The sequence below is a fragment of the Macaca fascicularis genome, chromosome 3 (assembly GCF_037993035.2).
Source record: "Macaca fascicularis isolate 582-1 chromosome 3, T2T-MFA8v1.1".
NCBI lineage: Eukaryota > Metazoa > Chordata > Mammalia > Primates > Cercopithecidae > Macaca > Macaca fascicularis.
Window position 1 is genome coordinate 34267918 of NC_088377.1, and position 25007 is coordinate 34292924.

General features: G+C 51.0%; 1 protein-coding gene across 46 annotated transcripts in view; it reads left to right on the forward strand.

Moving 5' to 3' along the window:
- Window positions 1-1315: 1315 nt before the first annotated feature.
- SUN1 (Sad1 and UNC84 domain containing 1) overlaps window positions 1316-25007 on the forward strand; it is a 57288-nt gene continuing 33596 nt past the window's right edge. For 17 of the 46 annotated variants that reach the window (XR_012432145.1, XR_012432146.1, XM_005548956.4 and 14 more), the window contains exons 1-3: window positions 1316-1374; window positions 16653-16749; window positions 24608-24796. Coding sequence is in view for 42 of the 46 variants with exons in the window: in XM_005548956.4 (XP_005549013.1) it covers window positions 16673-16749; window positions 24608-24796 (266 nt within the window). In the remaining 4 variants the exon portion in view is untranslated. Of the gene's footprint in view, window positions 1375-16175; window positions 16258-16652; window positions 16750-24607; window positions 24797-25007 lie in introns of all 46 variants that reach the window. The other 29 variants (XR_012432144.1, XM_015446981.3, XM_045389786.2 and 26 more) reach the window with 3 other exon arrangements.

A 25007-nucleotide genomic window follows, 5' to 3' on the forward strand; every position in this document is an offset into this window, starting at 1 on the left:
AGCCTGGCCAACATGGTGAAACCCTGTCTCTACTAAAAACACATGAAATTAGCAGGGCGTGGTGGCAGGTTCCTATAATCCCAGCTACTGGGGAGACTGAGGCAGGAGAATCGCTTGAACCCAGGAGGCGGAGGTTGCAATGAGCCGAGATCATGCCACTGCAACTCCAGCCCAAGCAACGGTGAGAGACTTCGTCTCAAAAAAAAAAAAAAAAAAAAAAAGCCACGCGCGACTGTAGTTCCAGCCACGGGAGTCTGAGGTGGGAGGATCACCTGGGCCGGGGAGGTTGAGGTCACAGCGAGCTATGACTGTGCCACTGCAGTCCAGCCTGGGCAACGGGAGTGAGACCCTGTCTCAAAAAAAAAACAAGAGTAAAAAAGGTGAACATGATTGTAAATTATACTTCGTTCTAAAAATGCACAGAACAAATCAGTATTTGCAAGACGCGGTGCAGTCCCCAGCACGGAGAAGACAACCTGCGAATTCCACGACAGAAGAGCTGCATTTCCATCAGCCAGGGCCTTGCGGGTGACCACGCCTGCAGACCCCACTCATTCCCCAGAAGGGCGCCCGGGGAGCAGGGGCCAAGGGAGGAGCCCGGCCTGGGAGCGCCTGCGCACGCCTGGAGCTGCGGCGAATTGGGGTGGGGGCGGCGGCCAGCACGGGGAGACGTTCGGGAGGCCAAGGAGGCACTGGCCGAGGTGAGCCCCGTGGGAAGCGGGGACTGCCTCCCAGAGCCGCAGGGGCCCCTCCCCAAGGCCCCTCCCCCAGATCCAAACACGTTTCCGAAGATGCAGACCCCTCCCCAACGTAGACCCCGTATCTGAGACGCGGACCCTCCGCCGATGCAGACCCCTCCGCCAGTGCGGGCCCCTCCCCCAGGTGCGGACCCCTCCCCCAGTGCGGGCCTCTCCCCCAGGTGCGGGCCACTCCCCCAGATGCAAACCCCCCACCAGGTGCAGACCCTTCCCCCAAATGCGGAGCCCTCCTCCGGGTGCAGACCCCTCCCTCAGGAGCAGCCTCTCTCCTGCATGCAGGCCCCCTCCTCCAGGTGCAGCCCCCCTACCGGGACGCGGCCCCGCCCCGCCGCGCCCCGCCCCGCCCGTCTCACCCCGTGACGCATCCAGGCCCCTCCCCATCCCTCCCTCTCCTTCTCCCCTTCCCCCGCCTGGAGTCCCCCTCGCTCCTCCGCCCGCGGCCCGTAGCCGCCTCGTCATTGGCCAGAACGCTTCAGGTGGCGCGCTCGGGATTGGTGGAGGCCTGCGTTGCTCCCGCCCTCGGCCCGGGGCGCGGCCCGCGATTGGCTGGGGCGGGCAGAGCGTCTTCTCCGGCCTGGGCGGCGCAGACGAGGCCTAAGGCGGCGGCGCGAGACAGGTGAGCTCCGGGCGGGCCGGGCCGAGGGGACCCTGGGGTGGGTGCCGGACTGCGGAGAAGCGGGGCGGGGGCCGGGAGGACGCGGGGTCGCGGCCTGGGCGTCCTCTGCGCGGGCTGTGCTAGGGCCTCCTGGGCCTACGGCTGCCGCCCCCGCCCGTCCCGCGCCTCGCAGCTACCCCAGCCCGCGCAGGTGAAGACGCCCAGGGACCCTGGGGGTCGTGGCGCGGGGGTCCTGCTCCTTCCCGGGGTGTCGCCGGCCGGGCCAGGGCGCGGGGTCGGGGGCGGAGCGGGGAGAGGCGCGGGAGGCCGCGGCGGGTAGCCCGGGCTGGGCGTGGAGGAGCGTCCTCCCCGCGTTCTCAGGCCTCGGCCGGGGCTGCCCGCGTGGACCCCGCTGCGGGGTCCCAGCCCCTGGAAGTAGCGGCCGGGCCGTGGGTGGGGTGGTGGGAAGGCGGTTTTATTTAAGAGGTGGGGTCTCGACCTCCTGAGCGCGAGCGATCCTCCCGCCTCCGCCTCCCGAAGCGCTGGGATCACAGGCGTGAGCCACCGCGCCCGGCTGATACTCGTATTTTTTGTAGGGTTGGGGGGGGCCTCTCTGTGCTGCCCAGGTCGGACTCTTAGGCTCAAGCGATCCTCTCGCCCCCACCTGCCTGGAGGCGCGCGCGCGGTCTCCGCGCCCTGTTGCGCCTGCAAAGTGCCCGGAACGGTGCAAAATAAGCAGCGGCGGGGAACACCTTGCCACTGTCACCGTCACGGGGGGGATTTCTCCCGGCCGCCCAGGGCTCCCCGGGGTAGAGGGGCGCTGAGGTCCCACGTCTCTGCTCTCGCTTTGCAACTTGTGGTTGCTGCGCCTGGCTCTGATTCCAGGTGGGAAGCTGCTCATAATCGTGTCTTCTAAGCTTCGGTAATAGTATTGCCCGTGGAGTGCTTGCGGCTCTGATTGCTAATGCTTTGTATGAAGGCTTTTGTGTGCAATCCGTTTTTACTCCCTACATCTCCACTGTGTAGAAACATCGTGGGTTTTGGTTTGTTCTCATCTGTTGTTGGACACTTGATAGTTTTTTGAACCCTTTAGTTTTCTCAAATTATTTCTCCAACAATTTCCTCTTATTTGTTTACCTTTTTTTTTTTTTTTTCCCTGAGTGTTTTGGAAATACTGCTGTTTGGGCTGGAAGGCTTGGGCTGGCTTTATAATTTTCTTATCTTTCTTCCATTTTCTATTCTACTTTCTAGATTTCCTCTTTTTCTTCCAATGTATCTATTTACCATTTTAGTTTGGCCATCGTATTTTAAATTTCCCAGGGCTTTTTTTTTTTTCTCCTTTAAAATTTGTGATATGTTTTTCATAAATGCAGTATCTTCTCATTCACCTGCTTTTTTTTCCGATTGTGCTAAAATACATGTAACATAAAACAACATTACCACCTAGTTACATAACTTTTTCATCATCCCAGATGGAAACCCTATACGTGTTAAGCAGCCACTGCCCATTCTTCCGTCTTCCCAGGCCCTGGTAATGGCTAATCTGCTTTCTGTCTCTATGAATTGGCCTGTTCTGGAGATTTCATGTAAATGGAATTATACAGTATGCAGCCCCTTGTGTATGGCCTCTTTCACTTAAGATAATGTCTTCAGAGTTCATGCATGTTGTAGACTGTATCAGTATTCCATTCCTTTTTATGACTGAATAATTGTGCATTGTATAGATATACCACATTATGTTTATGCATTAGTCTGTTGATGCTCGCCTGGGCTGTTTCCACCTGTTGGCTCTTGTGAGTAATGCAGCTATTATGAACATTTGTGTATGAGTTTTTATTTGAGCACCTGTTTTCAATTCTTTGGTTATATACCAAGGAATGGAGTTGCCAGGTCATATGGCAAGTCTGTGTTTAGCTTTTTGAGGAAGTGCCAAACGATTTTTCGCAGTGGCTGCACCATTTTACATTTCCATCAGCAACATGAGAGTTCACTTTCTGCACATCCTCCCAACACTTAGTTTCCAAAAAGGATGACCATGCTAGTGGGTCTGAAGTGGCTTCTGATTTGGCTGTGATTTGCATGTCCCTGATGACCAGTGAAGTTGAGAATTGTTTCATGTCCATGTTGGCCATTGTATATTTTTGGAGAAATTCTCATTCAGGTCCTTCCCCGCCTACCCACCCAACCCCCCCGCCTTTTTTTTTTTTTTTTTGAGGCGGAGTCTCGCTCTGTCACCCAGGCTGGAGTGCAGTGGCGCGATCTCGGCTCGCTGCAAGCTCCGCCTCACGGGTTCACGCCATTCTCCCGCCTCAGCCTACGGAGTAGCTGGGACTACAGGCACCCGCCACCACACCTGGCCATTTTTTTTTTGTATTTTTTTTAGTAGAGACGGGGTTTCACCATGTTAGCCAGGATGGTCTCGATTTCCTGACCCCGTGATCCGCCCGCCTCGGCCTCCCAAAATGCTGGGATTACAGGCATGAGCCACGGCGCCCAGCCTTTTTTTTTTCCCCAGGCTGGAGTGCAGTGGCACAAACTCAGCTCACTGCAACTTCTGCTTCCCGGATTCAAGCGATTCTCCTGCCTCAGCCTCCCGAGTAGCTGGGATTACAGGTGCCTGCCATCACACCCGGCTAATTTTGTATTTTTAGTAGAGATGGGGTTTCCCCATGTTGGTCAGGTTGGTCTCAAACTCCCAACCTCAGGTGATCCACCTGCGTCGGCCTCCCAAAATGCTGGAATCACAGGCATGAGCCACCCTGCCTAGCCTCTTTCTCCTTTTTTAAATTGGGTTGCCTTTCTTTTTTTTCCTCTATTTTTTTTTTGAGTTGTCAGAATTCTTTATTCTGTATACTAGACCCTTATCAGATACATGATTAGTAAATACTTTCTCCCAGTCTTTGGATTGTTTCTTCACTCTCTTGTTAGTGTCCTTTGATGCACAAATTGATGAACTCTAATTTTTCTGTTTTTTCTTCTGTTGCACATATTTTTGATGTCATACCTAAGAACTCTGAAAAATCAAAGTCAGGAGGATTTGTCCTGTGTTTTAAGGGTTGATCATTGTAGCTCTTGTATTTAGGTTTTTGATCCATTTTGAGTTCGTTCTTGTGTGCGGTGTGTGGTAGGGTCTAACTTTGTTCTTTTGCATGTGGATATTCAATTGTTCAAGCATCATTTGTTGACAGGACTGCTTTTTCCCTATTGAGTGGTCTTGGTGCCCTTGTCAAAATCAATTGACTATAGATGTGTGGGTCTATTTTTGGACCCTGTTCTGCAGGTCTGTATGTTTTTATGCCAATGTCACACCTTTTTTTTTTTTTTTTTTGAGATGGAGTCTTGCCCTGTCGCCTAGGCTGGAGTGCAGTGGCGTGATCTCGGCTCATTGTAGCCTCCACCTTCTGGGTTCAAACGTGTCTCCCGCCTCAGCCTCCTGAGTAGCTGGAATTACAGGTGCACACCACCACGCCCAGCTAATTTTTGTATTTTTAGTAGAGACGGGGTTTCACCGTGTTGGCCAGGCTGGCCTCAAACTCCTGACCTCATGATCCCCCCACCTCGGACTCCCAATGCCACACTATTTTGTAGTAAGTTTTGAAGCTAGGAAGTTGGGGTCTTCCAACTTTGCTTTTGTTCTGGAAGATTTTTCACTATTTGGGACCCTTTGCAGTTCCATATAAAGATTGGTTTTTCCACATTTGCAAAAAAGACCATTGGGGTTTTGATAGAGACAGTATTGAATCTGTACATCACCGTGGGAATACTGCCATCCTAACAGTATTAAGTCTTTCCATCCATGAACATGGAATGTCTTCCCATTTATGTAGGTTGTCTTTAATTCTTTCTACAGTGTTTGTGATTTTCAGTGTACAAGTGGTGCACTTACTTGGTTAAATTTATTCCTAAGTTTTTAACACTTTTTGATGCTATCGTAAAATGAATTGTTTTCCCAGTTTGACTTTCAGATTGTTTATTGCTAGTGTGTACAAATGCAACTGACTTTTGTATTGATCTTGTATCCTGAAACTTTGCTGAGTTTGCTTATTAGTTCTGACAGCAGTTTTTTGGTTGATTCATTAGGATTTTCTAGATATGAGATCATGTCATCTGAGAATAAAGGTAGTTTTACATCTTCCTTTCCAATTAGTATGCCGCCCCCGCCCCTGCTTTTCTTAACGAATTGCTCTGGGGAGAACTTCCAGTATGGTGTTGAGGAGCAGTGGTGAAAGTGGCCACCCTTGTCTTGTTGCTCATCTTAGGGGGAAAATTTGAATACGGCATTCACTGAGTTTTTCACAGATGCCCTTTATTGTGTGAGGGGCAAGTTCCCTTCCATTCCTGGCTTGTTGAGTGTTTTTGTTATGGAAAGGTGTTGGAGTTTGTGAGGTGCTTTTTTGTACCAATTGAGATGATCACATGGCTTTGCCTAATTGCTTCTTGAACAGATTGTGAGTATTCAGTTTCTCCTGTATTTTGGTTCCATCTTATACCCTCACTTCCAATTGTAACCTAGTGCCACTATTTTTGGAGACTTTTGGGGGTTCCGTGATCGTGTTCTCCACTGCATGCTTATGACTCAACTTTTTCTGGCCTAAGACAGTTTTTATTCATCTATCTAGCTCCCCAGAATGTGTTACTATTTTCTTTTCTCCCTTTCTTTTTGTTCTTAATGAAATATGCCCTTAAAAAATAGCCCTTTCTCAAAGGGCTCCTTAGTAGCTGGAGTAGCTGGAGTAGCTGGAACTACAGGTGCATGCCACCACGCCCAGCTAATGTTTGTATTTTTAGTAGAGACGAGGTTTTACCATGTTGGTCAGGCTGGTCTCGATGTCTTGACTTCATGATCTGCCCACCTCAGCCTCCCAAAGTGCTGGGATTACAGGCATGAGCCACCGCACCCGACCTGGTGACCTGTTTTCAAAGAATGCTGATGTTTAATGGGGTGTGTTGTCAGCTCATCACCGTTGTTTCCTGGTCCTGAATTTATGATGATCGAATGGTCTCTTAAACAGTCTGCTTTATGGTGTCTCCAGATTCTGAAAATCCAATTCAAATCTGCTTACAGTAAATGCCAGGTAGTGTTTTTTGTAGGAGAAGCTGTGATGGGATGAAACCATCCTTCAGCGTTCAACCCTTGCCGTTACCGCAGCGTTTCAGGGTGAGGTGAGAGTCCCGGAATTGCCTCTCCTGGAGGCAGTTGGATTGCATGTCCTAAAGCCCACGGGTGATTCAGGTTAAGCGGTCCTGAACACAGCGGGAAAGGGAGTTCCCACATGTGGGTTTGCCAGGCAGACTGGAAACAGGACTGTCTGGGCGGTAGGCGCGGTGTTGTCGGCCTCACCTTTCCCTTTGTGTATTTGGTGGGGTGGTTGTGCTTGGGTTGCCTGCTGGAGGGTTGCAGTGTTCCGTTGATTGAAAGCCTGCCCTCGTTTTCTTCTTCCCCTTGCTTCCTAAATGTGGAGCTCGTTGCTATTTTGGACTCTGCTCACCCACTCGATTTATAGACAGAGGAGACCAGCCTGGCTCACCCACTCGATTTATAGACAGAGGAGACCAGCCTGGCTCACCCACTCGATTTATAGATACAGGAGACCAGCCTGCTGCGTCCTATTTGAAGCAGTTTGCTTCCACTGGGATGAAATAAACTAGGAAGTATCAGGTGAAAAATACAGAACATGATGTTGCTTCTTACAATACACTGTTTATATACTTGTATATTGTAATTGTTTCTACTTTATTAAGTATCTCGTGTAATTTATAGTTTAAATTGTGTCTGTAATTAAGCATACTTGTTGTGTTGGTACTTGGGTTTTCATTTAGTTGCCTAGGGGCATACAGCGAGTGGCTGTAGGTTGTGAGTTTTAGTTCAGGCGGCAATGTCTGTGACAGACACTTTTCGACGTTTGTGCAGAATTAAACTGTAGGCCTCAGACAAGCAGTGTGGATGCCATAACATCTGGGTGCCGGGTTCCCTGGGTCCCAGCGGTGGAGGGGAGACGCCCCTGGGGCATGTGTAGTTTGAACACAGAGCAGCCCTTTGGTCGCTTTGTTCTTAGTTATTCTGTTTATTTTGATTTTTAATACTATTGGAAGATGTGAGCTGTATCTGCAGTATGAAAAACAGATGACTTTATTACGTCTTTACTTGCTACAAACTGAAACGTATTCATCTCGAGCCTAGTACCTGGTGCTGGGAAGGACAGAGCGCTAGAAGGGTGATCTGGACGTGGTGTGGATGTGTATTCCAGCACGTGTAAGACCCTGAGACTGCTGTTCCCAATTACCGTTGGGAATGGAGCAGCTGACACACCTGTTCGGGTTAGACGAGGAAGCATATGAAGGCCTGAACGTGCTGGGAGGAAGAATGAGAGGCCCAAGCGCAGCACACATGGCCCTGTCGTCACCCGTGAATTCCCACACGCACACGGCCCTGTGGCCGCTCGTGAATTCCCACACAGCCCCGTGGTCGCCCACGAATTCCCACACACAGCCTTGTGGCTACGCACGAATTCCGACACGCACACGGCCTTATGGCCACCCGTGAATTCCCACACAGCCCTGTGGCCGCCTGTGAATTCCCACATGCACACGGCCCTGTGGCCGCTTGCGAATTCTCACACAGCCCTGTGGTCGCCCACGAATTCCCACACACGGCCTTGTGGCCATGCACGAATTCCGACACACACACGGCCTTGTGGCCACCCGTGAATTCCCACACGCACACGGCCCTGTGACCACGCACGAATTCCTGCAAGCACATGGCCCCGTGGCCGCACACGAATTCACACACGCACACGACCCTCTGGCCACGCATGCTTTCCCACACGCACACAGCCCTCTGGCCACGCATGTATTCCCGCACGCACACGGCCCTGTGGCCACGCACGAATTCCTGCACACACACGGCCTGTGGCCACACACATATTCTCGCACACACATGGCCCCATGGCCACGCACGAATTCCCGCACACACACGGCCTGTGGCCACACACATATTCTCGCGCACACATGACCCCGTGGCCACGCACGAATTCCCGCACGCACCTGGCCCTCTGGCCATGCATGTATTCCCGCACGCACACGGCCCCATGGCCACGCATGAATTCCCACACATGGCCCCGTGGCCACACACGAATTCCTGCACACACACGGCGTGTGGCCACCAGCAAATTCCTGCACACACACGGCCCTCTGGCCACGCACGAATTCCCACATGCAGCCCTGTGACCACGTATGAATTCCTGTGCAGGATTTTTCTGGAGCGTAGTCAGGTAAGGAGTAGAGAGTGGTGGAGACGGGAGGATTGTCAGCTTAGTGGCCAAGTGAGCAGGGTGCGTGGTGTGGCGAGCGCTCCCTTCCCTTCCAGGCACTTGCAGCGTTCACTTGTTCTGCAAGCAGGGGTTAGAGCTGAAGGTGAAGGAGGCGCAATTCCTGCCCTCACAGAGTTCAGGGGCCACTTGGAGAGAAGGACTCAGTAAGAAATAATCATTACCATTTGTGTTAGTGCTGATCACCAGTGAGCGCTGGAATTGGCAGGAACTGGGGTAGGATGAGGCCCATGGGGGCTTCCTGCTGGTGGTATCTCTGCTGAATGTTAAGTGTGAGAAGAAGTTAGCTAGGCAGAGTTTGGGGTATAACTAGACCAAGGAGATGTGGAAGGGGGTGAGAAAATAGGAGGGCACCTCCGACAGGAGGACACTCATTGCAAGGAAAGAGTGGAGGAGCGGCACGTAAATGGGTGGGGAGGAAAGGGCTCCCTGCAGCCATGGTGGATCCTAAGGCACGGATGGGAAGTGAGGAGGGAGAAGTAGCAGCACTTGCACCAGGGCTGTGTGTGCAGGCAGCCACGGGAGGAGTCCGTGTGAACAAGGTAGGCAGATTTCTCTGTAGATGGATCATTCAGGTGGTTTTCTTAAGGATCAGTTTGAAAGGCAAGACTGGAGCCAGGGAGACGGTCAGGGCGTTTGCAGGGAGCCAGCCAGAGGTGGCGTGTCAGGGCGGGAATGGAGAGGGAGGGGGCATGGGGCACGCGCCCAGGAGAGGGAGGAGCAGGCCTGGGGCATGATTTGGACCTGTGAACCTGCCTGACGTGTGGGCTGTCCAGGCGGAAACGCCCAACAGGAAATAAAACGATGCTTGTGTACAAACGGCATTTACAGATGGGTTAAATGAGTTATTAATGGCTTGCAGTGTAAAAGTCAAAACAGTAAGAGTAGGAGAGTCCACTGCAGACCATTCTTGTGTTCTTGGCTTAGGGAAAGTCTTTCTAAGAAGCAGGATGTGAGTCAGGGAAGGGAAAGACCAGACATGGTGTAGCCAAAGTCACCTGGTTGAAGTTAAGGACGGGAGTATCCCTGGCGTGTGTAGCGGATTCATATCCTTATGTATATGTGGTCCTGTAAAACAGAAAAGGACAGATCTCCTCACGGGATGAGAAATACACCTGGCTGAGAAACATGAGAAGATGTTTCAAGTCCCTGATAATTAAGGAAATGCACGTGAAAGCTGTGTGAACCTCCGGGTCCAGACCCAGCACTGGCTTTGTAGGAGGAGGATGCTGAGTGTGGCTTCAGCACGTCATTGCTTGAGGGCCACTGGCTGAGATGAGTTCTTCCAGGAGACTTTTCGTTGGTGGTCCTGATTGTACTGGTTATAAGGAAATTTTGTGCACTCTAGGTTTGAAGCAAATACAATGAAACTATTTAATAGTTCTGTCTTCCTAGACCTTTGCAGTAATATGTATAAACTAAATAATTTGGCCTTGGGCTTTTGCTGAAACACTGTGATGACCACCTTTTTGTAAGAGGAAATGGGGTTTTTATTGAAAAGATCCAGTGCCCTTATCATACGGAGATGTACACACGTGATAATCGGTCTTCTGGAAGAAGTCATTTTCTTTGACACTCAGAACTGTTTTCTTGATGTACAGGCTAAATGGGCTTGTGTATCTTTTCCTGTTGTTTCATCATTTCCAAAACAAGTGAAGAAACATTGCGTCTTGACTAGGAACTATCTGTCAATACGGCTTTGCTGCTGACAGGGTGTGCTGGGAGGCAGCCTGGAGCAGGCGGGTGCGTCCACTGGCTGGGTGCTCCGCTGGCCGGGTGCGTCCGCTGGCTGGGTGCTCTGGCGGTGCTCCAAGGAGCAGGTTCTGTTTCTAGCCCCTGTGAATGTGTCCACACCACCGCTAAGGCAGTGGGAGACCTTGAATTGGACCCCAGAGGACTGGCTGCCTGTCCTCCCTCACAAATGAAGATGAAATTTGTTTCTTTTTGAAAGTAATATTTATTATGGTAATTATTATTACTATTATTATTATTTGAGACAGAGTCTCGCTCTGTTGCCCAGGGTGGAGTACAGTGGAGCGATCTCGTCTTACTGCCAGCTCCGCCTCCTGGGTTCACGCCATTCTCCTGCCTCAGCCTCCCGAGTAGCTGGGACTACAGGCGCCGCCACCACGCCCGGCTAGTTTTTTGTGTTTTTAGTAGAGATGGGGTTATTCACTGTGTTAGCCAGGATGGTCTCGATCTGACCTCATGATCCACAAGTTTTAAGTAATTATTTACAGTGGACTTAAGAAACAAACCGGGCTGGGCATGGTAGCTCACGCCTGTAATCCCAGCACTTTGGGATGCTGAGGAAAATTGCTTGAGGCCAGGAGTTCAAGACCAGCCTAGACAACTCTCTAAAAAAATAAAAAGGCCGGGCGCGGTGGCTCAAGCCTGTAATCCCAGCACTTTGGGAGGCCGAGGCGGGCGGATCACAAGGTCAGGAGATCGAGACCACAGTGAAACTCCGTCTCTACTAAAAATACAAAAAATTAGCCGGGCGCGGTGGCGGGCGCCTGTAGTCCTAGCTACTCAGGAGGCTGAGGCAGGAGAATGGCGTGAACCCAGGAGGCGGAGCTTGCAGTGAGCCGAGATCGCGCCACTGCACTCCAGCCTGGGCAACAGCGTGAGACTCCGTCTCAAAAAAAAAAAATAAATAAAAATAAAAAGATTAACCGGGTGCCATGACGCGTCCCTGTGGTCCCAGCACTGTGGGAAGCTGAGGCAAGAGGACCACTGAGCCCAGGAGATGGAGGCTGCAATGAGCTGTGATCTCGCCCCTGGCACTCTAGCCTGGGTGACAGAATGAGACCCTGTGTCTTAAAATACATATATAAGAAAGAACGAACAAAGAAACGAACAGCCTGATGTCAGGCTGGCTGCCGTTTGACAACCCTGGCCTGGGGTGCTTAAGGATCAGCGAGGGCGAGGATTGAGCCAGTGTGTGTGCCTGTGTGCTCATCATGCCCCCCTCAGTGTCTCTCGGGAAGGTCCCTGAGGGAAGGATCTGGTGAAAGAAACATCGCCGCCCAGCCTGGTGGAGCAGGTGTCCACAGCTAGCAGGCCCTGCTGAGGCTGGGGGCTGCAGCTCCGGGTGTCCCTGTGGACGTGGGGCTTGTGGCAAATGGCACTCTGGGAGGAGGGGCCTGTGTGTCCCCCCGAGGATCAGTGACAGACTGACAGAGTTTTGCAAGTTTGAGTCGTATGTGTGACTTGTTTCAGGAGGTAGGCTGCCGTTTTAAACCGGGGCTTGCAGGATCCATGTGGGCAGGTTCCCCACCTGCAATGTTTCTGATGGGAACGCTGCGTCTCACTAGGCTCCCTCTCAGTGTCAGTCCATGTCGTCAGTGAGCAACGCTGGGGCACAGGAAATGCAGCCTACAGCATTGTGCTAATGTCTGTTAACCGTGTCTCTGCAGCAGATCCCGTTGTTTATGTTTTCTAGAAAATATCAACTCAGTGTTGACAGTTGCTGTTCCTAGGCTGAAGGGAAGTGCTGCCCGCAGGCATTAAAGTTTGCCCTTCCCAGTTTTCTTTAGAGCTGATAGCATTTCTTAAGAAAAGATGGTGTGTTGATTTTATTTCAGAACTCTCAGGGTTTGTTTTTTGTTTTTGTTTTTGAGATGGAGTCTTAGTCTGTCACCCAGGCTTGAGTGCAGTGGCGGATCTCAGCACAGTCCCCTCTGTGCACACCTGTGCTGAGCCGGCCAGCCTGAGAACCCACCCCCAGGGCTTTCTGATGCCCAGCTCCTATCTCAGCGTCCTGCACAAAGCTGGGTACCAGTTAGTCTGTCTCCTTCCACCAGGCCAGGGGACACACACTCGTGTGGCAACTCTCACAAGCAACTTCCGCCTCCCAGGTTCAAGCGATTCTCATGCCTCAGCCTTCCAAGTAGCTGGGACTATGGATACGTGCCACCACGCCTGGCTAATTTTTGTAGTTTTGCTAGAGACGGGCCATATTGGCCAGGCTGGTCTCCAATTCCTAACCTCAAGTGATCAGCCTGCCCGCCTTGGCCTCCCAGAGTGCTGGAATTATAGGCGTGAGCCACTATGCCTGGCCAGACCCATTTAGTTTTGTTCCGTTTTCAGCTTTACATGAAGATTTTTCAACCACGTTCTCTGAATTATTACTAGATTAGTGCAGACTTTCTGAATAGTAGACTCAAATGATAGTAGGGAGAGTAGGACTAAAATCTAAAATCCATTTTTTACCGAAGCATTCAAGAAAGAAAAACTGAGCTGTATATTTTCATGTCTACCATATAGTATAATTTATATACTGTAAAAGGTAAATGGTATTAAAAGAGAAACCTAGTATAACTTAAGAATCTCACCTAGTTTTGTTTTGTTTTTTTTTTTTTTTTTGAGTTGGAGTCTCACTTTGTCGCCCAGGCTGGAATGCACTGAAATCTTGGCTCACTGCAACCTGCGCCTCCTGGGTTCAAGTGATTCTCATGCCTCAGCCTCCCGAGTAGCTGGGATTACAAGCATGTACCACCACACCCGGCTGATTTTTGCATTTTTAGTAGAGGAGGGGTTTCACCATGTTGACCCCGCTAGCCTTGAACTCCTGACTTCAGGTGATCTGCCTGCCTCTGCCTCCCAAAGTGCTGGGATTACAGGCGTGAGCCACTGTGCCCGGCTGGATGTATATATTTGTAAAGAAACCAAAGCCATAGGTTTGAAACCAAAGTTTGCAATCTAAACAGATTCTCTCTACTTTTCCTCTGTTTGTGAACTTGTAAGCTCTCTTGGCCACCAGCAAGCACAAGATAAAAGGGAGAGACTTCGTCTGGGTGACAGGCACTCCTGGCCGCCATCTCCTAAGGTGTGGGCCTTTCTGGTGTCGATGGGTCTCCACCCATCCATCTTGCAGAAGCCATCTCATAGGAGGACCAGCAGGGATCTTCCCACACTCCCCTCTGTGCACACTGTGCTGAGCCGGCCAGCCTGAGAACCCACACCCAGGGCCTTCTGACACCCAGCTCCTATCTCAGCGTCCTGCACAAAGCTGGGTACCAGTTAGTCTGTCTCTTTCCACCAGGCCAGGGGACACACACTTGTGCAGAACACAACTCTCACAAGGCCATGCCAGGCGTGACTCAGGGCAGGGCAGCCAGGGAGACACAGATGCTGGCAGGAGTGTTACGCCTGAAGACAGCACCTCTATGCAGAATGTCAACTTCAGATTCTTTCCAGGTTCTTCTGATGCCATTGAAAACATCCTGGGTCCATTTTTCACTTACTGTGTGGTTACAGATCAGATTATAAACACAAAACACATCTCCCTTGAGTCTCTCAGACAGGCGACCAAGGCAGCCTCCTCTTTACATAGGAAGGCTCTCATGTTACATTTCGGTTTTAATTAGCAGGGATGTAATGGAGACTGGGAACAGTATTGTGAAAACGCGGAGTACTCTTTGGCGGTCAGTAGAGCTGGTCTCAGAACCATGCTTTTGCCTGCAGGTGTGCCGGCCAGCTCTGCAAGGGCTGGGGGCTCCCGCCTGCTGGCTGAGTCCCAGCTGTGGGGCTCATCGGTGAACCTCTGCCTTTCATTTAGGGCAGGGTGAACAAATCTTTCGTTTCAGGAATTGCACACCCAGAAGAAAAATAGCTGTTCTTTTTTAAAGTTTAAAACATCGGTCCTATCGCTTTACTCCTCAAAATAACCGCAGCTGATGCCTGAGTGCTTGTCACCTGTCAGGCATTGCCAGAGGTGCGCAGTTTCATTTAATCCTTTTTTGACTTCATTTTAGTTTATCCTATAATTTAATACTTGGTGTCGTAAAGGACTAAGGATGAAGTTTAAAATCTTCCTGATCCATGTTGTGGTCTGTTAAGGGGGAAGGAGGAAGGAGGGAGTGAATGAGACTGCAGGGCGGGGAGGGGAGTTGGAGAACTCTGGGAGCCTCTCACCTGGCAGCAGGCCTGTGGCGCATGTGGGAGAGCGCGGAGCACCTGCCTTGGGGACGCCGGGGCACATTGTCACAGCCTCTGCTGCCGCTGCCTCGCGAGGTTCTGCTTGGCATGAGCCTGGCCTTCGGCGCTTGTCAGGGTGGGATTATTTTCTCAGCTGAGAGGTAACGGCCAGGACACTTCCCTTGATCCTGGACAGGTGTCGTTAGGCCAGGACTGCATCGGGGGGGGTAAGGTGCCCTGTTTCCTCATTTCAACGTGTTAGGAAATAGAGAAAGTGATAGATTCCGCGCGTTTTATACACAGATGCATTTCACCGGGGAGCGTAAACTTAAAATTCACGTGATTATAAAAGTGAAATCAGAGTGATGAAGATAGATTAAGGGTCTGTAATCACAGACTCTCCACATCTGCACTTCCCTCAGCACCTGGTGAACCTGGAGTGTGACCTCTTTTCCCTACCATGCCAGTCTTCCTTGCTTTCCTTTTCTCTGGCCTGGCTGTGCTAACGGACTTACTGCTAAATTAGCCCAACATCTGAGCAGGAGTGGGCATCCATAGCATTACTCAGTTAGCCCCGTGTCCCCCCACCCAGGGCAGGAGTGTCCCCCCACCCAGGGCAGGAGCAGGAGCGGGCGTCCGTAGAAACACTGAGTTAGCCCCGTGTCCGCCAGGGTGGGAGCGGGAGTGGGCATTCGCCGAGCCCAGCCTTGGGTTGTTGCTTGGCAGTGCAGGCAGAGCCCATTGTTGCATTGCTGCTGGGTGGGGCTGGGTGCTGCAGAGGCTGCCGGACCAGACCTGTGCACCTCAGGAGCCCAGGCATGGTGTGTAGGGGGAGCGTAGCCTACATTGGATCCAGACCAAGGCCCTGCTCCTGTGCCGGGCTCCTCTGCACGTGGACTGAATCTAGATTTAGGTGTTGGTTAAAGTAGGTAGACAAGTGGGGGGGAGAGAGTTAAACAGATATTAACTATTACGTGGATTAAGTGATCACAGTTGTATTTGCAAAAAGCTGTTGAAGCGTAAGTTCATAGAATGCCAAACAAATGTGAATTGTACTTGCAGAGCCTGTGTTCTGGGTCGGGTACTGGGCTGGGTGTCCCTGGAAAGAACTGAAGAATTTTGAAACGTGTTTTGAAATGCAGAAGTTTCGTCATGCTTGTCCATACTTATAGGTGTAGTACAATTTTTACATGTAAACAGTGGTCTTTATTTCTGTGGTACTTTATTTCAAAGAAAGTAGTATGAATTAAAGTACTTTTGGCTTGGTATATGGAGCTCAGTCATTTGTACAAAAGTATGTTTTGTCCAGGATGTTCTTTTAGTTATATCTTCCTCAGATATTTCAACAGCCAACTAGGACTCACGTTGCTACTATGAAGACTTCTTAAAAAGGCAGGGCGTGTGCATGTGAATATTTTTAGCCAGAGGAAGGTGTGAGTCATTCCAAAGAAATCTAGAGGACAGCCTGAGAAACAATACACTCACCACTTTCTAACCTAAAAAATAACCTGTTTTTTGGTGAGGAAAAAAAGGTAAATAGTGCCTTAAACTTTTTTATTACTCACCCTGCAGTTTCTTTTCTGATTCCGAGATGCTTGTGAGAGCTTCAGCCATCTAGGAACGTGTATGCTGCTGCTTGACCACGGAGTAGCAGGTAGTTCTCTTTTAGTTAATAAAATAAAAGCTGATTTCAAAAGACTGAGAACATTTTGACACAGAGGATTTAGAAACATCTTGAAGAGCGCTCTGAGTTTCTCTGTGTTTCTTGGAAGGTGCCCCCGTTTTCATGAGTCAGTCACTTCAGGGCTCCCCAGGTCTTTTTCTCAGGCTATATTAGGGGACTAGATAAGCCAGCAGTGTTCCTGGGCTTGTGACTATGGAAACACTTGTCTCCTCTGTTTAGAAAACACTGCCGCTGGCTGTGTTGCCTGGGAGTTTTGATGGTGACCTGAGTTGAGTTGCATGTAGGCGGCTCAGGTTGACTAAGACAGGACTGCCCTGGATTTCCCGCTCGTTAAACACTCTGCATTTCTTTCCTGCCCTCTGCAGTATGGTTTGAAGTGGTGAACATGGATTTTTCTCGGCTTCACATGTACAGTCCTCCCCAGTGTGTGCCGGAGAACACGGGCTACACGTATGCGCTCAGGTGAGTGTGCACCTGCACGTGGGGGCCTGGCCTTGTGATGCCCAATCGCTGCCGCGGTGGCGTGGACCTTAGCAGGAACTCGATAGTACTGCTGACTGCATGCTATATTTTGAAGGTGAAAAAAAATGGTAAACTGTATCTTACGGCTTTAGGGTGGTTTTGAAAGCTGCGTTTCCGAATCTGTTTATCCTGGTGACTGGGTGGTTAGTCATCACACATGGCGTGCTGGCTTCAACCACACCCAGGCGGTGGTGATCCGGAGAAGTCTCTGTGGTGATGGCTGGGGTTTGTGATGTGTATCAGTGGCTTGGTATTTTTGAGTTAACAGAAGTAACCTGGAAAATTATTTCCCATTTGAAAGGAAGCATCATAGAACAGTGTTGAAGCTCAAGGTTTCAAGAACACAACTTTTGTCTGAGGCTGAGTTTTCTGCTTTTATTCATATTCTGATCCACTCAAACTGAGAGACGTTTGAGTCTGAAGAGGTGCTGGCCCTGCCCCTTGTGTTTTCAGTTTACCAGGTAGAAAGGGTGACTGAAATGAAGCTTGCGTTTGATGAAATTACGGGTTAGCGCCAAGGGAAAATATACAACGAAACAGGCCAGGATTTGATCAGCAGGTCGAAAAACTTGTGTACCCAAGCAGATGTTTAAGGCACCAGGAAAATGCTTGTGTAATTTTTTCAGAGGCTTGTCTTTTTTTTTTTGGAGACAGAGTCTCACCCTGTCACCCAGGCTGGAGGGCAGTGGTGCAATCTTGGCTCACTGCAACATCCACCTCCTGGATTCAAGCAGTTCTCCTGCCTCAGCCTCTGGAGTAGCTGGGATTACAGACATGCAGCCACCATGCCCGGCTAATTTTTCTGTTGTTAGTAGAAATGGGGTTTCACCATGTTGGCCAGGCTGATCTCAAACTCCTGACCTCAGGTGATCTGCCCGCCTCAGCCTCCCAAAGTGCTGGGATTACAGGCATGAACCACCACGCCCGGTCTCAGTGGCTTATCTTCTAAAGAGTGAAAATGTAATTGAAACTGTAAGAAAATTAGAAAATATTTTAAGAAAAATACTTCTTACCAGCATTAGTCAGATCTCACATTTGATGATTGAGTTTTTAATTCACAATTCTAGGTCACATCACACTTCCATAGCAACACACTCTGTTTTGTAAAAGTCCTGTGTTGGTTAGAACAGAACGGGTAGGCCAGCTCAGGGAGACTGCTCCTTCCTTCAGACCGTGCAGCATGAAACAGTGATTTATGGTCATTTATTGTTGCTTTTCTGACCTATTTTAAATAGAGTTTTAAAAATGTCTGTGTGTGTTTCTCTACCTTGGGAGAGCAACACTTAACTTCATTGAAATTCACAGCCTTTCTTCAGTGAGACCTGTGGGCAGACCTCTGTGGCAGCTGGACTGGGAAATGCAGGGGGAAGGTGGGCAGGGGCTGGCAGGAGTGGTGTAGGCTGGGCTGGGAATTTAGATTCTTGGTGGGCAGGGGCTGGCCGGATGGTGTAGGCTGGGCTGGGAATTTGGACTCTTGGTGGGCAGGGGCTGGCCAGAGTGGTGTAGGCTGGGCTGGGAATTTGGACTCCCGGGCACTGGGAACCCCTGAAAGGTTTTAAAGGGGGGGATGCTCTCTGAGGTTGCTGTAGGATAGAGGTCGGGGGTTGTCCAGGAGATGGCCAGAGTGCTTTGGGGAGGCCCAGCTCTGGATCAGGACCAGAGGGAAGGACCAGCCGCCTTGCATGAGTCGAGGCCTGTGGCACACAGCCGGAAACTGGAGGCGGGGGCCTCAGGGCTGGTCTGGACATCAGTGCCTGGGTCCACCTGGTCCTGGGCTGGCCTCCGCAACTCTTGCCACCTCAGCTGACCAGCCTTACACTGGGTCCTTACGCTCTTCTCTTTTTCCTTTCCTTAGGCTCCTCGTAGCCCTGGCCTCTTCTCTGAAAGTTCTCCTTGTCTTTCAGCCCTCCCTGCATAGTCGGAAGGTGGAGCGGCTGTTCCTGATGGCTTTCTGTCTCCGTCACTACCCTCATCTTGATTCTTAGCAATTTCAGTAAACACTGAAAAGATCTTCCAGCATCCTGGCTACTCACTTTCTTTAATTAAAATTTTTTTCTCTTTTGGGGGCCAGGCACAGTGGCTCACGCCTGTAATCCCAGCACTTTGGGAGGTCGAGGTGGGTGGATCACTTGAGGTCAAGAGTTTGAGACCAGCCTGACCAATGTGGTGAAACTCCGTGTCTACTAAAAATACAAAAATTAGCTGGGTGTGGTGGCGCATGCCTATAATCCCAGCTACTCGGGAGGCTGAGGCAGGATAATCGCTTGAACCTGGGAGGTGGGGGTTGCAGCGAGCCGAGATTGCACCACTGCACTTCAGCCTGGGAGATGGTGTGGGACTCCGTCTCAAAAAAGTAAATAAAATAATTTTTTTTTCTCTTTTGGAAAATGACAATATGCACGTTGAGAGAACAGTGACAAGCCTATTTGCCGGCGACTGGCTTCGACAGTGATGCATACGGGTTTTCCGCCCCCACCCAGCACTTTGGAGCCTCTGTGACCAGTGCTTCAGCTCACGGGTTTCCAGCCGGCCGTCCTGCTGCACCAGTGGCCTGGCACTCTCCCTGCTGGGACAGGGTGGGCCCGAACACTTCCTCCCACGTTCCCCTGGAACTTCACTGGATTATTTAACGCCAGTCTCTGAAAGATAATGGTATATTTGGCCGGGCATGGTGGCTGACGCCTGTAATCCCAGCACTTTGGGAGGCTGAGGCGGGCGGATCATGAGGTCAGGAGATGAGACCATCCTGGCTAACATGGTTAAACCCCCTCTCTACTAAAAATACGAAAAATTAGCCGGGCGTGGTGGCGGCGCCTTCAGTCCCAGCTACTAGTGAGGCTGAGGCAGGAGAATGGCGTGAACCTGGGAGGTGGAGCTTGCAGTGAGCCAAGATCGTGCTACTGCTCTCCAGCCTGGGCGACAGAGCGAGACTCCATCTCAAAAAAAAAAAAAAAAAAAAAAAAGATATATTTAAAATAACCCAAATACCACTGTCATCCCAGTCATTTAAAGGGGTTCTTAATGTATTTAGTCAGTGTTCCAATATCCCAGATCCTTGAATTTTCTCTTTCACAATTAACTTTTTTAAAATTAGCCTAAACAGGATCCTCATGTTACATTGGGTGATTTCCCTCTTAAGTCTCAATCTGTAATTCTTGTCAACTGGTAGTTAAGTCTGGAAGTGCGGTCATTTTTTGGTTTATTTCTTTATTGGCGTGACTCTGTGACAGATGGTGTTACGGGATGTAGCTCCCTGTCACCATCTTGAGTCTGTGCTGTCTGGTGTGTCTCCTCTGATAGCGCTGAGGGTGATTGATGATGGCAGCTGAACCCAGCCGCAGTAAAATCCAGCCATTGGCGATGGTGGCCTTGAGCTTCAGGGTCAGCAGAGGATGCTTCCCAGAGCCCTCGGACCTGACGTGCTGCTGCCCACGCTCAGATCCAGGGGCGCTGGAGACGTGAGGGTCCCACCATCCAGCCGCTCACGGGGGTATTGGTTGTGGAAGCCAGAAGAAGAGAGTTTCCAGAAGGGGGGACTTGCCAGCAGGGGCAGATGCTGCTGTAGGTCAGGAAGATGGGGTGACTCATCCATGGAGGTCGGGGGGCCTGGCGGAAGCTGCTTCAGAGCCTCCACCAGGCAAGGAACGAGCGGAGACTGGCCGGGGCTACAACCAGTCGGCTGCTGGGGGAGGTGGAGAGGCCTGGCTCTGAGTGGAAATTGTTTGTTTTTTACCATGGGGTGAGCCAAGCGTGTGTCTAGATGCTGGTGGTCAGGAGCCAGTAGAGAGAAGCTGAAGATGTAGGAGAACGAGGAAGGGTCTCCTACAGAGAGAGGAGGGCAGGAGAAACTCCATCCAGAGCATGCAGGCTTGGCTCGGGATTCCTCTTCCATTGCAGCAGGCAGGAAGGGTGCGTCAGGGTAGAACATGAGTGAACGTATGAGTATATTCATAGGAAGAGATTGATTATGTGGAATTGGCTCATGGAGGCTGGCAAGGCCCAAGATCTTCAGGTTGAGTTGGCAAATGGAGACTCAGAGCAGCCGATGGTGTAAGTTCCAGGCCAAGTCCAGAGGCCCGAGACCCAGGAGAACCACAGTATAGTTTCAGTTTGAAGGTGGGCAGGCTCAAGACCCTGGAAGAGCTGATGTTCCGTTTTGAGTCTGAAGGCAGGAAGCAGCTGGTGTTCCAGCTCCAGGCTGTCCGGCAGGAGGAGCTCCTTCTTACTAAAGCCTTCCTATTCTGTCCAGGCCTTCAGCTGATTGGAGGACAGTCTGCTTTCCCAGTGTTTTGATTTTGATTGGAATGTTACTGTCCTCCAGAAACACCCTCACAGATACACTCAGAATAATGTTGGAGCAAATATCTGAGCGCCCAAGGCCCAGTCAAGTTGACACATACAGTTAACCCCTGCAGAGGGAAAGGATGGGCGGGGTCGAGGAGGAGGCAGTTTTCTGATGGCATCTGGCTTTTCTGGGAAGAAAAATGTAGGGCCTTCCCGACAGAGACCGAGAGGTGGAGGGAAGAGATGGTGACGTCAGACATGGGGCTATGGAGGGGGTCTGAGAAGGCCACTGAGGGCTGGGCACACATGGCCCCCAACACATGGATGGCCTGAGGACCTGGGGACCGCAGATCATGACGCACTCGCACCTGCAACATGGGGGAACTTGAGAGAAAGCATTCGGGCCCACCCAGTCCCGGCAGGGAGAGTGCCAGGCCACTGGGGCGGCAGGACAGCAGACTGAGGAACCCTTGTGAGCTGAGGCCCCGGTCACAGAGGCTCTGAAGAGCGGGGGCGGGCAGGGGTCTGCGGCCGGAAGAGCGGGGGCGGGCAGGGGTCCGCGGCCGGAAGTGCTGGGGCGCGCAGGGGTCCGCGGCCGGAAGAGTGAGGGCGGGCAGCAGTCCGCGATTTGAGTTGGTGTCAGGGCACAGCCATCACGCTCCGTGAGCAGCGGTCTGAAGCTCAGAAGTCTCAGACACGTGGACTGTGCACCTTTCGGTCTGGCACACCTGAGCTGAGTTAACCTTGTGTGCCTTTGTTGGGCAGGTGCTGTGGGTCCAGCACCTGCCCAACAAAGTACAAAGTACATCTAAATAACACATTTTTGAAAGAACAGTGCATAACTAATGAGAGAAAGACATTAAAACTTGATGTTCTTACAGGTGAGATCTCCAAGTTATCTTCAGGGTTTTCGTCAGTCCTGTCTCCTTGTTCTGTCACTTAATTCTCTCTAATCCTAGACTGGACACCTCCATTTGAAATTCTGTGTTCCCCCAAACATTGTAGAAAAGGTAATAAAATGCTGTAATACTGTAGCCTGCTGGGCTGCGTTGTGTCCTGGGATGGTGCTGGGCCAGCATCCGTGTCCTCCTGTCTCCCCTGGACGCTGGTGTCCTCCTGCAGGGCCCTGGGCACACCTGTCTGTAGGAACCATGATACGGATGGTGGCTGGGTTGACAGCCTAGGCTGGCGAGCAGAGGTGGCTTGTGACATTCCTGAACTGCACCTGAGCTGTGATGCTGATGGAATCGTGGGTGCTGGGACTGGAAGGGACACTGAGCTCACCTGATGCCGTGGATGAGGGAGGCTGGAAGGGACCCTGAGCTTATCTGATGCTGTGGTTGAATGGCTGAGACTCAGGAGCTTTCCTCACTTGGGTGCCTGCTTTCTGTTGGCACTTGAAATTTTAGTCTTTGAACTCAAAGCCGTGGAATTCCCGGTCCCTCCCGCCCTCCTTCCTTTCCCCTCGTCTCTTCCCTCCCTGACTTTTAAGCATGGCTTCCTTACCTTGATGAGGAGTCTGGTGCGGTACAGCTCAGGGTGAAGATGCTTTGACTGGCTGTGGTAGCCAGCATGAAGATCCTCTCATGCTTTTACACGTCTGTGTGTGGATGGGTACATGGTGGTATTTTGTCGTTTATTCTAACATAGATAGGATGGTGCTAGGGTTTTTTTGTCGACCAGTGTACCTGGAAGTCTTTCTGTGACCGTGTGCAGGTCTCCCTGTGTTCTCATGGCCCTGCAGCATTGTGTAGTTGGAATGTGCCCTGGTTTGCCTGCCCGTTCCCCTGTGGGTGGCATCCCCGTGCCTGTTCCCCTGCGGGCGGCGTCCCCGTGCCCGTTCCCCTGTGGGTGGCATCCCCGTGCCCGTTCCCCTGCGGGTGGCGTCCCCGTGCCCGTTCCCCTGTGGGTGGCGTCCCCGTGCCCGTTCCCCTGCGGGCGGCGTCCCCGTGCCCGTTCCTCCGTGGGTGGCGTCCCCATGTCTTGCTGCTGTGACAGCACTGCCGTGAGGGTCCTTCCACATGGCTTCCTCACCAGCACCCTTTCTTTTTTTTTTTTTTTTTTTTTTGAGGCGGAGTCTTGCTCTGTCGCCCAGGCTAGAGCTCAGTGGTGCAATCTCGGCTCACTGCAAGCTCCGCCTCGGGTTCATGCCGTTCTCCTGCCTCAGCCTCCCAAGTAGCTGGGACTACAGGCGCCCGCCACCACGTCCGGCTAATTTTTTTGTATTTTTAGTAGAGACAGGGTTTCACTGTGTTAGCCAGGATGGTCTCGATCTCCTGACCTCGTGATCCGCCCGTCTCGGCCTCCCAAAGTGCTGGGGGATTACAGGCGTGAGCCACCGCACCCGGCCCTCACCAGCGCCCTTTCTACCCAAACCAGCAAGTGTTCCCAGTTTGTGTTGGAAAGCAGGGATCTCATCTCGACTTCAAACCCAGTAATTAGATCAAGAGGCTGAGTGTGGTGGTGGGAGGGTAGAAGTCAAAGAGGTTAACGGATGAATTGAAAGTCGTAATTGTCTTGGTCCATATCTAATTGACAAGTTCTGATTTGAAATCAGATTTTTTTTTAAACTAGCATCACAATTGTGTAAAATATTCTGCTAGAAACAAACCCTGCTTGAGATGATACTGAAATTTTGTCTAGCTTAATACCCATCATCACTGTTCAGCATAGCTTAGTGCAGTCTCTCTCTCGTCCCCACCTCAGCCTCTGAATTAAAGAACCTCTTCTTAAATTGTGTGTGGCAACTCGAAGCAGTTCGTATTAACTTACTGTTGGTCATGAACGTATGACAAGGTCTTGCTCTGCTACCCAGGCTGGAGTGCAGTGGCACAGTCATAGCTCACTGCAGCCTCAAACTCCCAGGCTCACGCAATCCTCCTGCCTAGGCCTCCCAAAGTGCTGGGATTGCAGGCGTGAACCCCGTGCCTGGCTCATCTTTTTATTTAATTACATTAATTGAATAATTATATGGAAGGTATTGGAAGTGTCTTTCTTTTGGTCACAGGCTCAAAGCAGTTTTAAATTTGTCTCAAGCCTTTAGATAAATTCTAAATTTAGAAGGGGAGCATTGACGACTCGGTCACTTGGCCTCCTGTCCTGCGTGGATTCATTTTATATGCACTGGTGTATTGGATTAAATCTTATGTCCGCGTAGTGTTGACTGGGAAACACACACTGATGTGTTTATAGCGAGGACGTAGGTGGGGGCTCAGGGCTCTAGCATATGCCCTCAAGCAGTTCTTAGGGTGAGTTGTAGACACTAGGTCCCAGCATCTGGGAATGTGCTGACCTACGTCTGATGTGAAGGGAGAGTGGCTGGGGCAGATGTCAGGAGCCGATGCTGGCTGACCTCTGCCACCATACGTTTGCATTAGAGTGAGGTTGTCACCCAGTAATAGTTGCTCTTGAAAATCCACAATACATTGCACTCTCAGTTTATGATTTGTTCATTTTGTTTCAGAATGGGAGCTATAAGCACTGCTTTATCTCTGATTAGTTTTTTTCCTTCTAGTTCCAGTTATTCTTCAGATGCCCTGGATTTTGAGACCGAGCACAAATTGGACCCCGTATTTGATTCTCCACGGATGTCCCGCCGTAGTTTGCGCCTGGCCACGACAGCATGTACCCTGGGGGATGGTGAGGCTGTGGGTGCCGACGGCGGTGCCAGCAGTGCTGTCTCCCTCAAGAACCGAGCGGCCAGGTGAGCATCGCCCTCTTGTTGTCTGTCTGATCTCTAACACCAGTTAAAACTGAGCTTCCATACTTTTTGGTCTGTAAAGCCACACCCTGTCTCTTGAGCATAAGGATATGTGTGTGCACACGTGTACAGACACACAAACCCGCCATATAAAGTGACAGTGTTGCTGTAAATAAAGACTGAAAGGAACTCTGGAATCTACGTGGGTTGTTTA